This window comes from Thamnophis elegans, chromosome 9 (assembly GCF_009769535.1).
Source record: "Thamnophis elegans isolate rThaEle1 chromosome 9, rThaEle1.pri, whole genome shotgun sequence".
Taxonomy (NCBI): domain Eukaryota; kingdom Metazoa; phylum Chordata; class Lepidosauria; order Squamata; family Colubridae; genus Thamnophis; species Thamnophis elegans.
Genome location: NC_045549.1, coordinates 62,035,109 through 62,052,927, shown reverse-complemented (window position 1 = coordinate 62,052,927; position 17,819 = coordinate 62,035,109). Strand labels below are relative to the sequence as shown.

Below are 17,819 nucleotides of genomic sequence, written 5' to 3'. Positions count from 1 at the left end.
AATCTAACAGATTCCTAACAAACCTAGCAGACAACTTTGTTTCCCAAAAGGTAGAGAAGTGAACAAGGGGATCGGCCATTTTGGACTTAATTCCCACTAACAGAAAGGAAATGATAGAAGGTGATAAAGCTACAGGAACCTTGGGGGCAAGCGATCATGCAATAGTGGAATTCAACATTACACAAAAACAAAAAGTAGAACAAAGTCAAACTACAGTCACTCTCTTTAAGAGAGTGAATTTCAATAAACTTAGAGAGAGCTTGGGAAAGATTCCATGGATGAGAATCCTCAAGAGGAAAACAACTGCAGGGAGTTCTGTGGAAAAGCGGAGCCATTGTTTGTAGATATTTTAACATTTGTCGATAAGAGAGGTGAGATCACCCAAGCAGTTTTTCCTTATGGTTGCCCCTCATGAAATAACTATAAGATAACAGTTTCTGGAAAAGGTATAATTGGGAGACTGGGGGATTTGCCATAATTACTCCAGCTGCAAACAGCTTTTTTTCAAAAGGACACCAAGTTTGTTCACTTCCTTTGCTAATAACCTTTGAATGTTGTCTATTAATTTTCAAAGAAGAGTGACAAGGCTAGAAATATGGGTGAATGCAAACCTTAATATAAAAATATGAAGATCTATTTTTATAATCCTTAAGACCTTTAAAAACAAAGAGCAAAACACAAAACAAAATAGAAATAAGGGCTCATAAAATGTTTAAACGTTGGATTTTGAATATCAAGGCTTCAAAAATATTGTTAAAGAATGCATGTTTGTGGGGTGAAATGCTTTTCAGATTTAGGACATAGCAAGAGAAACTTATTATGGTATTTGGAGACATCTTTGAGGAATGCGATTTTCATAAACAATCTGATTCAATTATATCAGCTATGTTTTGTCATCTCAGAAACAATCTGTTGCCAGAAGAAAACGTTACAGAACAAGATATGCAGCAAAATCTATCTAAGAAAAATATGAAGGAATCTCTGAATAAGACTGTGTCATGAGATAGAAAGCAAAACAACTATATGGAAAAGTCTTAACTTTTAAAGAAAAAGATAAAAATGATAGTTCGAGAGAGCAATTGGAATAATTTCATTTTGTTGGATTCTCACGAGAGATTGATTAAAGTACTGAAGAAATTTGCAATAAGAACTAATAACTAATAAGGACTACGTCGGTTTATTTGATCAGAGATAAAATGGAACATGTTGTCATTATATGTGGCTTTCTTTGGATTTCCTGGTATCTTAACTAAAAAATGTGATATTTTTCAGCTGCAGTATTTCAGCTTTTTAGATCAGCAGTTTATAGAATACATTTTACCAACTAATGGTAACACCAAGGGTAACAGTACTAGCAAGAATACAGCTTCCAAAGTGCAGCTTTTACTTCTAGGAATCAGCTTCAAGAATAAAATTTACTTATTAAAGTGTTTTAAATACACTGCATATTTACATACAGCACAGTAGCATTCTGAGGAAATAGCCATTATGCTTATGCCTTTCAAAATTGGCTGAGATAGTTCAATTGCAAGAGACAAGAAGAAGAAAAAAAAAGGTACCTGTAAACATTGCAAGGAAATATGGACTACAAGCTGCTAATACAACTCGATGAGCTGCAATTTCCATGTCTTCAGCAACTATTGTCACATCACATAATAGGTTTTGACTATTAAGAAAAACAAAACAAAAATCATTTTAGACAACAGGAAAGATAATCATTTCCTTTGTTAGTTAGCTATTGTGCATATTCACCAAGTTTAATAAAATAAGCAATTGATAATCAATATTCAGGTTCTTATCATTCTTCTTGTTAGTAGGACTATTGATCTTTTTTTTTTTTTTACTAAGGAAAGACCCTGCAATTATTTACAAAAAACCTGATGTAAAGACAAAGTTTAAGTGCTATCAAAATTCACTTCAGGTTTGGACCCCCCTTTTTCTGTGCAATCTCCATTAGGTTTAGGAACCCATGTTAGAAAGATTAAAATTTAACAATTAAAAGAGGAACATTATTTCTTGCCCAGTCTTATCCCTGATAAAAATAATTTCTTTTAATCATAAAAGGTAAATGTTCCCCTCGCACATATATGCTAGTCATTCCCAACTCTAGGGGGCAGTGCTCATCTCCGTTTCAAAGCCAAACAGACAGCACTGTCAGAAAATGTCTTCATGGTCATGTGGCCATGTCCCCTTCCCACCAAAGATGGTTCCTATTTTTCTACTTGCATTTTTACATGCTTTCGAACTTCTAGGTTGGCAGAAGCTGGGATAAGTAATGGGAGCTAACTCCATTATGCGGCACGAGGGATTCGAACAGCCAAACTGTTGACCTTTCTGATCTTTTAATCATAGGACGGTTGAATAAATTTGTTTAGCATTATCAACAATAGTAGAAAGCTTGAGAACCTTGCTTCTGTATACAATTCCCTCCCTTACATACTATTTTGACTTAATAAGATTACTTTGCCACGTACGTACAGTAAATATGTAAGAACAAAAACAAAGACTTTTTCCAGAAATTAAGCAGAGTTTATTCTTTAAGTCCATGATTAGAAACTTGAATTATAATCTACAATATCTGTAACAAACAGCCACATGGAAATTGTAGTTCAATACTCTAAATAAAGAGTACAGTTTTCTCCACCAATAAAAGCTTCCTTTTGAAATTCTGCTATTTCAAGAGTTTGTGCTTCCTTGAACAGGGAAGAGAGGCTGGACCTTACATTTACAGTATCCAAAAAGGAGGTTTACAATTTCATAGAAAACTTTTACTCCTTGATAATATACACTTACTCTTGAAACAATGCAATGCCAGGCCCATTAAGAAAGCCAATTTGCAACAAAATGTTAGGTTGTGAAATCATTTTGCTTAACATCATTTTTCTAATCATGTTCATTAGGAAGTAACTCAAAGAATTAGGGTTATTGATGTGATCAAAACTTGTTATGACTGAATAATAATCAAAAATGAAGTTAAACAGAAAATAGCTAAAATTTAGTTTGGTTTCTAATTGTAAAGCATAAATGGATATTCCATTCAGTATAATGAACAAATAAGACAGCTCCAGAACAGAGTATTTCACCACTGTATTCTAAATAGTTTTGTGGAAGTAAATCTCTTCAGGATTTTGTACAAGTCCACATCTATTAACTTTGATGAACAGAAGTTCTTGGTATTATGTTTTCAAAAAAGTTATTAAAGACTGGTCATGCCTCTGTCGGAGTCTGAAGACAGAAGATGAGCTGGCACAAGAAGTGACAGCAAGTGAAGGGCATCTCCATTGGCCTTGGGGGAAACTGGGGAAAGGCAGTCAGTCCAGACAAGGCTTTTCGGAATTAGTAAGACCTGCAGGCAGGGAGGCAGGATGAACAGGAGAGACAGAGCTCAGACGAGGAGCAAGAACCATCCCCTCCTGATGCAAGAGCTCGGAGAGCGCAGAGAAGGCGTGAGCAGTACAGACAGAGCAGGGTACTCGTGAGGAGAGTGCCCCGCCCATCTTCACCAGGCACACCTGGGGAATGAGACTTAAGGAGACCCTATGGGGAGGGGCATTTGTCGGGAACAAATGCCTAGTTCCTGAAGTGTTGTGTACCGAAGTTTGAACTTTCCAAGTGTCTTTGCATTCCTTTTGGCGTTCTGGACTACTTACCTGGATCTTTTGCTTCCTTAACTCCTTGATTTGTTCTTGTTTTACCAAATACATTTGGGATTTATTGCTGTGCAGCCTTAGTGCAGACAGCGCTGGGCTGGACTAACTGCAGTCAGAGGCTGCTTAAGGTTTGTGTGGGGTTTTTTTCTCACTCTGCTCTGCTCAGAAATGTGGGAGCATTTGGGGAGATTTGGAGCAATTAAAGGGTGGTTTGAACTGCCAGCTCTGTGCCATGCCCTGGGTCATCACAAGATTACAATAAAAAGAATAAAAGCTAAATAAATTAAAAATATTAAAAATGTGGAAAAAAAAGAAGTCGCTTTCCTCTTCATTCCATCAAGTACATAACTTAAGTACAATGATTTGTGTAGTTTACTTGCAAGGAGCAGCTGTATGGAACCACACTGGCTATTTCAAAGATCCAGAATGAATTTCAACAGCCAGGATTCCGCATCCCTCTCTAATCTCCACTGCAACACCATCCTGCTACAAAACTGATGCCTATCTCACCATGTCTTTCACACAGAAGGTGCAATGTTAATTGGAGCCATTATTCTAATTTTTCAGAGAACCAAGTTGGAAGAATAGCATAAATCCCATGTACATTTAACTAGTCAAGATCCAAGCACTCCAAGATTTTCATCCAATGCTCTAGTTCCCTCTGAATAGGCTGAGTTGAATTTTCAAAAATCTAGACCAGAATGCCCAATACATTTTTAGAACAAACACTGGACAACAATTTTCAAACAATTTGCTTTCTGAAAAACGTTTTGTGATTATGATATATATCATACGGGTGTGTACTTTATGCTATACTGCTCATACTTAGGTTTCCCTTCTCAGATATCCACAGCAATACAGGTGAATCTGGTGGCCAGATCTCAACATATCAAAGCTATCAGCTTATCAATCATTAGGAAGGATTGCTAAAATAAATGGCATAAGAAAAAAATGACTATATTTCTTTAATCATATGCCAAAATAAGTGAAAGAGTGGGGGCAGAGGAGATATGAGAGACACAACGCCTATATTGTTCAAGTTATGAAATCACAGGACAGTGAAGAAAAAGTAGGGGACCTAACCCAAAACAGCAGCAACATCAAAGCAGTGAACAGGAGCACAATTAGTGGAGTTATGACCCAATAGTGGTCCAGTAGTATTTTACCACTTTGTCCCTAAAGAAGAGACACCACACTAAAAGAAGAAAATCCTATCCTTAAAACCTAAGCCCCAAGGCACATATGTTATCCTCACAGGAATGCTTTCATAAAAAAGATAATTTTTCAGGTGTGGGGGAATGATATGACATCCTTAATACACATCATATAACCACTATTAGCATTTGAAAACAGATTTGTCATTAATAAAGAGCTGAAATTTTCTGCTGCCCAGAAAAGTTGTATTAAGCAGCTCAAGTTTCCCCTTCAAAATCTTATTGACCAGCTCTGGAGGAAAAAAAAACAACAATTATATAAAATGCAATGTCCAGACCAGCATCTTATTTAAATAATGCAATATCATATTCAACATTGTATTCCAATAAGAGTAAAATCTGGAAAACTACCAAAGACACTGTCTGCTTTTCAAGAACAATACCTTCTTAATTCATTCAAAACTTTAAAAGCTTTTATGATGTGCCAAGGATTCACTGTAGCAGGACAGCGTTTTTCAGTATTATCATCTTTCAAATCCAGAGGTTTCTGCTGGCATACTTTGGCACATCTGAAAAAGAAAAAATATTTCTTAACCATGAGAGTTTGCAACCAACTTAATTACTAATGCTAAACTGATTAGTTTATTTGTGCTTTTATTGTTCCACAATATCATTGTTATATAGCCTTATAAGTTGCTTTAGAGTCCTTGACTGAAGTGACACAAAAGCTTGTAATATTTACATTCACTTACAGTTCTGCAACTCAGCCAAGTAAAATGTGCTTTTAGTTTTGACTTGACTATGCTTTTAAGCTTTGGGATGAACAACCCAACTCCCAAGTGAAATTCAAACTAGGAAAAGCCCTAAATTTAAACATCCACAATAATTAAGTCATTGATAAGAGGCTGAAGTAGCTACAATTAAACACACATTGAAACACACTAAATGGAAGTTAGTGCTAACAGCATACAGGTGAAGCATCATTTGTCATTGCAAAGCTTATTAAAATAGCTTATTTATCAAATGGTTTCTGTAAATGAAACTATTAAGGAAAGAACTTTCCCAACTTGATGTATTCTATGTATTCAACTGTATCTTTCAGAATAGTCAGTTCACATGATCATTGGCCATCGGCATGATGGGAAATACTGGAAATTTTAATTCAACATGCCTGAAAGTCATGGGCTTGGTGAAGATGCGATTAGAGCAAAAAGCTCAAAAACATGATGCCCAAATTTGAGACATAAAACAAAAAAAATCTCACAAAATAAACAATATCTTTGTATCTTATTAAAATATGTAGTTTCCCCATATATTGGCCTTACATCTCTTCTTAAAATAATTCCATGGTTTTTTAAATGAAAACTAAAGCATAATTGGCAACCAATTCTCTATAAACTCACTATTCTGGCCTGATAAACAAATCAACATTTACAGATTCTTTTTTTAAATAGCCAGCATTTTATCCTACTGATCCTATGTTCAGAATGAGCAAATTCCTTAAAATGAGACTAGAACTAATACTAGAAGACAGCAACTACACATGTAACTAGTGGGCATGAGAAACATGCAAGAGCTTTACACAATTAGTTATGGGATTGCACTTTGCTGCACCTCCAGTTCGATAATGCCGAGATACTGCACTAGACTGCCCAAGGTTCTAATACAGAAGTACTATTCTTTCATAATTCTCCAAACATGTTGATTATCCTAAACGTAAAAGATTGATATTATCATATATCACTACCTTTCACAGAAGACACTACCAAAAAAACAAACACTGGGACTGTTTTATCCCAGTTTAACATTTAATTTCAAATGTAATTTTCATAAACCCTTTCAGCTTTCCTGGGAACCAAACTTGGACAGAGTCTTAAAATAAAAAATGAAGATCACAACTTTATTTTTTTGCTAGTACAGGTGAAACTCAAAAAATTAGAATATGTGCAAAAGTTCATTTATTTCAGTAATGCATCTTAAAAGGTGAAACTAATATATGAGCTAGACTCATTACATGCAAAGCAAGATTGTTCAAGCCGTGATTTGTCATAATTGTGATGATTATTGCTTACAGCTCATGAAAACCCCAAATCCACAATCTCAGAAAATTAAAATATTGTGAAAAGGTGCAATATTCTAGGCTCAAAGTGTCCTGCTCTAATCAGCTAATTAAGCCATAACACCTGCAAAGGGTTCCTAACCCTTTAAATGGTCTTTCAGTTTGGTTTAGTAGGAATCACAATCATGGGATAGACTGCTGACCTGACAGTTGTGCAGAAAACCATCATTGACACCCTCCATAAGGAGGGAAAGCCTCAAAAGGTAATTGCAAAAGAAGTTGGATGTTCCCAAAGTGCTGTATCAAAGCACATTAATAGAAAGTTATGTGGCAGGGAAAAGTGTGGAAGAAAAAGGTGCACAAGCAGCAGGGATGACCGCAGCCTGGAGAGGATTGTCAGGAAAAGGCCATTCAAAAGTGTTGGGGACTTTCACAAGGAGTGGACTGAGGCTGGAGTCAGTGCATCAAGAGCCATCACACACAGATGGATCCTGGACATGGGCTTCAAATGTCGTATTCCTCTTGTCAAGCCACTCCTGAACAACAAACAACATCAGAAGCATTCCCTTCAAGTGAGAAAGGAGTGTCAGCATCTCCTTTCTCTACCTGTCACTGAAATGACCAGAACAATCCCTATTTTTTCCCAAGCTTAATGCTATTAAAGTGCCTATTATTCTAGTGTCACTGGTCATATGCTCCATATCTTATTGGAGTTACAATCTAATCTATTTGAGGAAAACCATGCTAGGGAAGGTTTTCCTAAACTTTTATAAAATTCATGTCATACCTGAAGCCAATAGAAAATGTGATTAGAATCAGAGGAAAAAAATAGTTTTGGAAAGGATTCCATGTAGGAAAAAAATATGACTATTTTATGCTCAATTTATGTCATAAAAATTATATAGCAGCAGAACAGTTACATGCAACTGGAAGACAAATTTGGAAGATTGTAGTAAAATATTTATATGTTCAAAATTTGTTTTTTTAAAGTACTGGAGTCTACAATAACTTTAATATATTGCCTCTAAAATGACACATCTTAAATAAGCAGCATTTGCAACAATAAAATATTTAAAAACAGCTTCAGGTTCACCAAATCATTTAACACTTGGACAAATAAGGCAAATTAGGTCAGGTGCTTAAATTTTAATAAGCATCTTAAAGAATTCTAATAAGAATCTGAAAGTATAAGTTAAGGTGCCATCACGTGGAAATTCTTTTCCTTGCCATCCTCATCCAGTAACTGTTGGCACAGACACCAAGAGAAAGCTTACTTTAAAAAAACTAAGTTAAAAGTAACATTACATGTACATGACTAAAGAGTTCTTTAGTCATGCATCTCCACTTTTTTCTAGAACTTTCTTAAAATTGAAAACTTTCCATGCAGAACTATTCACCTTCACTCTATTTAAAAGAATGGAAACACATCAGGTACTTTTGGCTTATTCGGCCACTGTAATCATTATTATTGGACAAAACCAAGAATGACAGATATTCCAGAGTAAATGAGTGTTAGCATTCCAACTGTCATTATTTGTTATTCAAATTGTGACTAGAATGAAAAAGTATTTTTCTCCATGCAAAGAAAGTAGTGAACAAGGATTAATCAGCATTCTCCGGAACCTTCTTTTGTCAGCGAGTCTCTGTTGACCCTCAAAAACTTAAGATTGCTTAGCACAAGGATAACCAAAGTAAAAACACCCTACCTAAAAGTTGCTCTTACTTAAACTACGTTGACAACTTTGGTTGGAGCAATCAAAATCTTCAACTAAGCCACAACTCACACAGAAGCTGTTTGGAATTTCAAGGCCCTGTTTTGGAATACAGTATATGAAATGTGAAAGAAGTATCCTGACCGTATGTTCTGTGGTTTTCTAACTTCAAGCCAACCACAGACAAACCCTAAAGATAACGGGGCTGGAAACAGCCCTTCCAGGCAGAGGGACTAAATTAGCCATCCCCAGAAACGAGCTGTTGTTTTTACCATAGCTGCCCTAAAATATGAAATGCCCTTTGTAAATGTTCAGAATACGGTTGAATTATTGGGACGTAGGTTCCAATAACAAACGCGATATTCCAGTTTGGCAATAGGAACAAGGCCTGTTCGAAGATAATGATTTTCTGCAAATGGGGCAATTCTCTCCAGAAACCTTACATTAGGAGAGTGCAAGGTCCACATTCACTTATCTAGGAGTCCTCTTCAATTGAGAGTCCTCGGGGTGCTCAGGACTTCAACACCCACCACTTGCAGCCAGCTGGGGGGGGGGGAGCGATGGGCGTTGAATCTAACACATCCGGAAGAGATCAAACGGGGGCCGAGACTCACCCCAGCGGTTGCAGCAGCGGCATTTCCATCGCGGCTCCTCCGCTCGGGCTGCTCCCTCCGAAAAACGCAAGCACCGAACGCCGGCGCCAGCACCATTCCAACCGCAAACGCTGGGACTCTCCCGGCAGAAAGCCCAGGGAGCGGCAAGACTTTCCTGGATTCAATCAGCCCAGCCTCTCCGTAGAATGCAGCCCCGGCGCAACCGATGATAGTTTCCTTCCTCCGCTCAAACGGAGCCAAATGTTAGCACCTACTCACGCCTCGCGGTCTCCTCCAGGCTGCCAAACCTCTATTTCCGGGGTCTGGACGGGCTTAACCTAATTTATCCTCTTCACCGAAGAATGTGACGTCAACACGTAACTTGGCGGGGGGGGGTGTAGGACGTCTTCCCCCTCCTCCCTCTCTGCCTGTCTTAAGGGGCGCGCGAAAACAAGGTTTGCAATAGAAGCAGCTGGTGTTGGGGTGGTTACAGGGAGGGCAGAGGAGGGAAACACGGGAACCCTGTTTGATACTAAGCATGGTTCTCTGCCGTTTTGAAATGACTGTTTGAAGGACGCGTCCTCGTTTTTTCCACATAGCGTCCATAGCTTTCTTCATAGCAGGTCCCTACAGACGTTTTAAGTAATTTCTAGCATTTACAATGACCAGGGATGGGCGTCCTGGAACTAGGGCAGCCAAGGTGATGGAGCATTTTAATTGCTGGGATAGTATCTAGAAAAATCAAGTTCACCCTCAAACACGAAAGCTGATTGGTTAAATTTGGACCATTTGCCCCCTTACATAAACCCATTGCATGTGTCAGGATTGTTTATAAACTTTCTTGAACTTATACTTCAGCCATAAGTGGTGTAATGCCTTCATGCAAAAGTGTAGGCACTCCTTATCAAAGTGAATGTGTCCCTGAATCCCCAATAAACATAATATCTCAATGGTACCAGGCCATTGTGCCTAACAGTTGGCCGGAGGTTTTTCTTCACCCATTTTCTTCATAGGTACCTTTTCAAAATAGTTTTTTTATTACTTTATACTGTAGCACACAAAGAAAATACAAAAGTAAATAGTAGGGAAAATAGGGAAGGGAAAAGGGGAAGGAAATGTGAGGGGAAGCAAAGAGAAAAAAGAAAAAAAAAGATTGACTTCCTACTCCCTTTGGTGCAGTGGAATAGGGCATTAACATCAAACCTCAACTTTTTACATAATATTAAGTAGCCATTTCTATAACAACAAATCTATCTAATCGGTAATACCAAAAATCAAAGTTTCTTCATAGGTATCTTAAGTGGTTGTAAATGATTTGAAAGAAAGAATGAAAGATTAGAAAATGACTTTTATGATGAGGTCCCCCATTCAGAGTGTAAGTAATGCTATACTTGTCAGCTAAACTTTTCAGTCAACTTAAGTAGTTGCAGTGATCTGCAACTGCAGTGATCTGTGGATTCTGTTATATGTTCCATCTATTGAGATCCACTAAATGTTCAAATTGTTTTTAAAGATAGTTCCCATAGGAAGCATTGCACATAGTTCAACCAGATTTAAAGCCCTCAAGCTGGATTTGAATGTCTAATTTAGGACTGAACCCTATGAAGAGTAACCACATAATAATAATACTAATGTTATATAATTTACCTGGGATAGTTTGATCATTTTTGTATTCCAACAGAGCAAAGGGGAAATACAAGTAGCATTGATGCTTATCTGTATTACAGCTGAAAGAAGATCCAGCTGTTAATGTGCCCAGAGGCAAAAAAAATCAAGTTGTTGGTTACTATTTATACCTATGTGGTACAGGAGCTGATTGCTAGAGGGGCCACTGTTGTATTTGCCAGCCAATTCAGTATGAGGATTGGCATGCTCCAGCACCTTTAATTAAACAATGCTATCTATTAGTACCCCAGTAGTTCATATTCTCTGCAGCAGTATCTGGAATGTTGCGCCCCTCCCCCCAATATTCAAACAGCCTCCATTCTGGTGTTTTAAAAGGTCCCGAGGACCCAACTCTTCATCCAGCCTTTTTACGTATATGAAGGCCCCTTTTCTTCTTTTTTATCATCTGGATTTGTTATCTATGGCATCTTTGTTTCCTTTCTACTGGTTTCTTGTTTTAAAATGTTTTTAACAATTTGTAAACCACCGAGTTTACAGGGCCAGGTACTATACATCCTAGCAGGCCTGACTAACTGGTGGTCAGTGAGCCGGATGTGTCACGTGCAAAGGCAAAAAATATCACAATATGTCACACTACGTCATGTGATGCAGTTGAGTTTGACACCCATGCACTAGAGTCAGGTGCTAAATATATTGAATAAATTATTCCTACAACAAAAGCAGGAATTGAAAAGACAGAAAACTGCCAACTGATTTCAATGCATTGTGCTAAGTGGTTAAATAGTTTGTCTGGTTTTGGCCTAATGTGAACCTACCTATTGTAGTTTAAAAATAATGGTTTATAGTTAAGGGCATTATGGCTTGCCTTCCTTGAAACCTCTGATTCCAATGAAACTGTGAGCTCTTTCATTGAAAGAATACTATTCCAAAAGATGGACATTTTGTGGTGTCAAATAAGTGATTAGTTATTTCCCATTAAACCAAAATTCAATAAGAAGCATGATCAAAGGCAATAGGAAGATTCAGCTGTAACAGTCACTGATAAATAAGGGACAAAGTACATGAACCCAGCTTCCAAGATTCTCAAGCTTGACTAGCAACTTTATGACACTGACAATGCATCAAAACAGATATAGTACTAATTTATAGAAGATAGGAATCTTAAAGTTAGAAATAGCATTTTGAATAATGGGGAAAGTTCTTAGTGTATGAAATGAAGCAGGAGAAAGGTTAATAGAATTCTGAAAAGAAAATTAAATGTAAATATGAAATCTCTTCTTCCAATAATATAAAAGACAGCTATAAAAAAAGATAGGCAACAATGAAATCAAATTGAATATGTATTTTGCAATAAAGATGGAAAAGCTCAGTTCAGTCACCAAAAATAAAACCAGATGTTGAATGCAGATTTTTAACTACTATTTTTTAAATTTTTAACTAAATTAATAAAATATTTTTAAAAATCAGACTAACAAGAAATGACCTCATCAATATTCGGTATGGTTATACAACCAAAGTAAAGAATATATTATACGGATATTTTGTTAAAGTGTTTTAAAAACTCTAAACTGAAATATATTAGCACCATTAGATATGTAACTATCCTAAAATTCATCAACAGAGGATGAAATAGCTTTCTTCCTACACAAAAATAGCTGAAGAAAAGTAGAAAGCAAAAGATAACAAAGGAAAATTTGCTCAATTAAGAACTGAGTTGCAAAGAAGAGAAAGATATAAATAATACCAATACACTGAGAACAGTAGTGTATTTGGAAGGACAAAAAGTTCAAGTAAGAAAACGTAATGTGCTGGTACTCCAATTACTGGTCAAGAGCCATTAAGATAAGATATAGTAGACCTAGACAAATTATTTAAGATCGGAGACATCAAATTGACTATAAAGGTATACATATAAAGGCCAGTTTGCCCAATTGTAGCATATGACTGTGAATGGATACTAGAAACGCTGAACAAAGAATAACTATTGTTGAATAATACTGTTGAAAACAATTGTTGAGAATGTGATGGGCTGCAAGAACTAATTATTCAGTATTCAATGAAGTAACGCTATTCATGGAAAGCACTAATAAAGAAGCCAATGCTTAAATATTTTGGACATACTGTATAATTCAATCACTGTGTCTTAAAATTTGGACAAAACTCAGCATCACTTTTTCATGTGTCTGTTGACAAAAATAGGATTGCCAACATCCAGTGATGGATATGGCACAAGAAGAAGTGTCTTAAAATGATTGTCCTTGGAACTGACAGAGAAGAAACAATATTAGATTTAATCTTCAATGGTGCTTGTATAGTATGAAACGTACATGTTTGTAAGTGACAGAAAACAGTGGTTGCAATACTACTGTTCCACTTAACATACATGTTATTGGGAAATTGCTAGCAGGATCCAACACAATTATATTTCAGTATAAAAGAAAATAATTTCATAAATGAGGTGACTAGTAATAACAAGTTTTAAAGGAGACAAGAGAGCCAAATCTTTTTGTAATACCTAAAGATTATATAAAATCTCAGAAATTCAGGCTCAACTCTGTATTCTAATGGCAGAAAAGGTCGACTAAGTCCAGGAGGAAGCCAGCATGGGCATTTTGTAGGTATCCAGTAAATCAAAAAAGTTAAAGCAGACTTCCTTTAGGAAATAAAAAGCCCTTTCTCATGAGAAAAATAAAACATGGCACAAAGCATGGAAGAAAAAAGTGTAAGGAAAGCAATAATGATAAAGACCATGAGGAATATACATTAAGAGATATAATAAACTTGCTAATCTCTTACCTAACTAACTTATACCTCCATGTAGGCTCAATGCCAGAGAATTATGAAGATGATTTCTAATTTTTAAAATGGGCTTCGGAGAGATCCAGGAAATTACAAGCCAATCAGTGTAATGGCTGTTCCAGACAAATAGATACAAAGTGATTACTATTTATTACTAAAATAAGGACACGAGGAACAAACTTCAATAAAGGTAAATTCTGCTTATAGAGATTTTGCGAGAGTGCCAACAAGCATGTAAATACAGATGTCTATCAAGACTATATACTTGAATTTCCAAGTACCGCTACTTTTGACAAAATTCCTCATTAGGATTCTTGAGCAAACTTAATAGTCATGAGATAAGAGGACCTTGCATTTTATGGATTGCTGTTTTTTTTTAAAGGAAACTTTTTTCAATGAAGGAAAGTTAAGAAGATAAATTTCTAGTAAATGTATTGGGAGGAATGTTTTTTTTAACATTAAATGATTTTGTGCTGCATGTTACATAAATAAGCACCTATGAGCCAATTTTGACCACTAAGATAAATGACAAAAAATAGATAAAGGAAATAATATAAAATAAAATAATGAACATTTATGAAGGCTTGTAGGTGTACCCTGCATCCAGGCCAACTATATTATGAACATTTTTCTTCCAATGGGTTCCTATGTTATTTATTTAGTATTTTAGTGTTTGCATAAGAATACATGGAACAAAGGCTCCTGCCAAATTGAAATTTCTAAAATCTTAACTTGGAGTAAGCAGATAGTCATGACTGGAAGGAGACAAATGGGTGGTAAAAATCAGTGATTGTGAAGCATTATTTAGAGACAAACTATGCCTAAATTGAATGAATTACATTAAAATTAAACTAAGGGCTCCAGAAACATCTCTCTAAATCAGGTGTCAAACTCAGGGCCCGTGGGCTGGATCCACCCAGTGATGTGGTTGGACCCAGCCTGCAGGGCCATCCTGATCTACCCAATGTGAAGAGGAAAGATTGGACCAGCGTGGCTTCGGCCCAGTCTACCCACTGCGAAGAGGAAAGATCAGGCCACTGTAGCTTTGGCCCGGTCTACCCAGTGTGAAGAGGAAACATGCCAGCAATTTGTAGAGTGGCATCAAGCTGGCCACGCCCATCCAGTTGGCCACTCCTGCCCAGCTGCCCAAGGTCAACCACAGCCCTGATGCAGCCCTCAATGAAATTGAGTGACATCCCTGCTCTAAATGGATAAATGATCAAATAAAAGAAAAGTGTGATTCAATTTAAATATTATAAAAATGATATATTGTATATTGTGACAAAAAAAATTCCAACTTCATGTATATTAATGGAATCTCAACTGCCTAAAACATCTTTGGATAGGGCAGACTCAGTATAAAGAAAACTAATTCCATGTCAAGGATCATTAGAAAAGAAACTTGAAAAGTTATTTTTCCTTCATACTATTTCTTTATATTTTTATAGTTGGTGTAGCTTTTATTCTTCTTATAATATTTAATAAAATTATTTGAATGCAGTATTGCAGACAAATTCTGCCCATAGCCTAGAGTTCGATCCCAACAGGGCTCAAGGTTGATTTAGCCTTCCATCATTCTGAAGTTGGTAAAATGAGGAGCCAGACTGTTGGGGGCAACATGCGAACATTGTAAACTGCCCAGAGAATGCTGTAAATCACAGTAGGATGGTATATAAGTATAAGTGCTGTTGCTATTGCTATTTGACAAAAAAAAAACTGAAAATAAATTTGTCAAAATTGTCATGCCCTTGTAAAATCTACTGTGCATTTGCATCTGGAATCACACTTGAAAACAGATATAAATGAAGGAAGAACAGAAAAGTTAAACCAAAATTATCAGAGAGACCAAAGAATTTTCTTTATGAGAAAAGGATAAAACTTTTGAGACCTTTAGCTTCAAAGAAGAAGAAAAATTATAACTGAGGAACATATGTGGCTTGAAGAAAGTGGATTCCTTTTTTTTTTCTGAACAAGCTGATTTGGAAGACAAAAGGGAAATACACAATTTAATTAGGAAACTCACTGCTACTAAACATAAAGGTGGCCTTTGACTTAAATTAGTTTTGGACTGAGTGCTTAATGATCTGTAAAGCACTTCTGGGCATTGTAAAATGTTTCCCCTCTGCAATTATGTAACTTCTAACTTTTTTTCCAGTTTCCAGCAAAAAAAAAAAAAGCCCATTTGGAAAAATTGGTTGGTTTAACAACCATGCTGTTTGCTTAGCAACCACTATGAAAAATATGTAAAAGCAGGTCTGATCATATGGATGCATCAACATACAACAAATTAGAAATGGATTTCCAGTCCCAATTGTGGTTGTAAGTTGGGGACTACCTGTATTGAGAGCTTTAAAAAAGACTAAAGAAATTAGTGTCTTGATATGTCTATCAAGAATTATCTCAATTCTATCACTAGTCTATCAATTCTGTAAATATTTACTTATTGTTAGGAATGTAGGCTAACAGTTGGGTTAGTGTGTGAGTGTGTGTTTGTAGAGGTGGTCTTCAACTTACAAAACTTCACTTAGTGACCATCTGAAATTACAATTGCACTGAAAAAAGTGAGTTTTTCACAGCAGCATCCCCATAGTCACATGATTAAAGTTCAGACATTTGGCAGCTGACATATATTTATGACAGTTGCAGTATCCTGGGATCATGTGATCTCCTTTTGCAACCTTCTGAGAAGCAAAGTCCATGGAGAATCCTGATTCACTTAACAACTGTGTTACTAACTTGACAACTGCAGTGATTCACTTAACAACTCTGCCAAGAATGGTCATAAAATGGGGCAAAATTCACTTACAACTGTCTCGCTTAGCAATAGAAATTTTGGGCTCAATTATGGTCATAAGTCAAGGACTACCTGTATAATATACTTCTTGTTCTTTTTTAAAATTTGTGTAATTTTTGTTTTAATATTTTTTAGTTTAAAAATTGTTTGCATCACATTTTCTTTATCCTGGTCTATTACTTGTAATAGATATACTGTGTAATATGTAATATACTTGTAATATGTAATATACTTGTTGTTCTTTTTTAAAATTTGTGTAATTTTTGTTTTAATATTTTTTAGTTTAAAAATTGTTTGCATCACATTTTCTTTATCCTGGTCTATTACCAGGATGATTAATACTTATAACTAAAGTACAATCAGCTTGGTGAGACTAATTGTGTGCCATATGAATTTGGATTATTTATTTATTTATTTATTTGTTTGTTTATTAGACTTATATACCGCTTCATAGGGCTTTCAGCCCTCTCTAAGCGTTTTACAAATTTTTTAGCAAATTTAGTCAGCAACTTGCCCCCACAGTCCGGGTCCTCATTTCACCCACCTCGGAAGGATGGAAGGCTGAGTCGACCTTGAGCCAGTGAGATTTGAACCGCTGAACTGCAGATCACAGTCAGCTAAAGTGGCCTGCAGTACTGCACCCTAACCACTGCGCCACCTCGGCTCAACTCTATAGGACCATTGCTATAATTAAAACACAACGAAATGCATATTTGTTTCATAAAAAGCAAAATGCCTAAACAAAACAGAAATCATAAAATGGCACTCCAGCATTCCAAACAAAAATCCCTAACCAGACAACTGCATTGTACCAAGCATAGTTTTAATCTTCCAACACCCAAGCATTACTTTATATAACATGCATGTGATTTATATAAACACTGATGACAAAAAGAATCACAAAATGCACATTATAAATAAATGACGTATCCGAGACTTCAACCAATGCAAAAACATCCCTAAAGGAATCAACAGAGGCACACAGTCTTATGACAGCATGCCTGAGTGAAAAGTCACCTCTTGTAGGTAGAGTGCCTATCCAATTCTCAAATGCAATTTTTAAGGGGTCGCATTTAAATGCCTCATGGCCAGATGCATAGGATCAGCAACTGCACTCATTGTATTGTTCTCTTAGTCAGTGTTTCCCAACCTTAGCAACTTGAAGATGTCCGGACTTCAACTCCCAGAATTCCCCAGCCAGCGAATGCTGGCTGGGGAATTCTGGGAGTTGAAGTCCGGACATCTTCAGATTGCCAAGGTTGGGAAACACTGCTCTTAGTTATGACAAGACTAAGTTGTTGTGCTTTCAGAAACGCATTTTACCCCTTTTGTCAATTTTATCCTTCTGCTCTCCGTCGCTTCGGGCTTCCGCTGCCTGAAAATCGGAAGGAACCCACCCACCTCAAACGCGTAATCGGCAGGTAAAAAGAAG

At 36.5% G+C, this 17,819-nt stretch overlaps 1 protein-coding gene across 2 annotated transcripts in view; it reads right to left on the bottom strand.

Annotated features, from left to right (window-relative positions):
* Positions 1-17,800, bottom strand: part of KLHL2 (kelch like family member 2) — a 48,918-nt gene extending 31,118 nt beyond the window's left edge. The window contains exons 1-3 of one of the 2 annotated variants that reach the window (XM_032223857.1): positions 17,711-17,800; positions 5,248-5,373; positions 1,560-1,666 (exon numbers count right to left, since the gene is read on the bottom strand). In XM_032223857.1, the coding sequence (XP_032079748.1) occupies positions 1,560-1,626 (67 nt within the window). In that variant the 5' untranslated portion in view covers positions 1,627-1,666; positions 5,248-5,373; positions 17,711-17,800. Of the gene's footprint in view, positions 1-1,559; positions 1,667-5,247; positions 5,374-9,189; positions 9,539-17,710 lie in introns of those variants that run through there. The other variant, XM_032223856.1, reaches the window with a different exon arrangement.
* Positions 17,801-17,819: the final 19 nt, after the last annotated feature.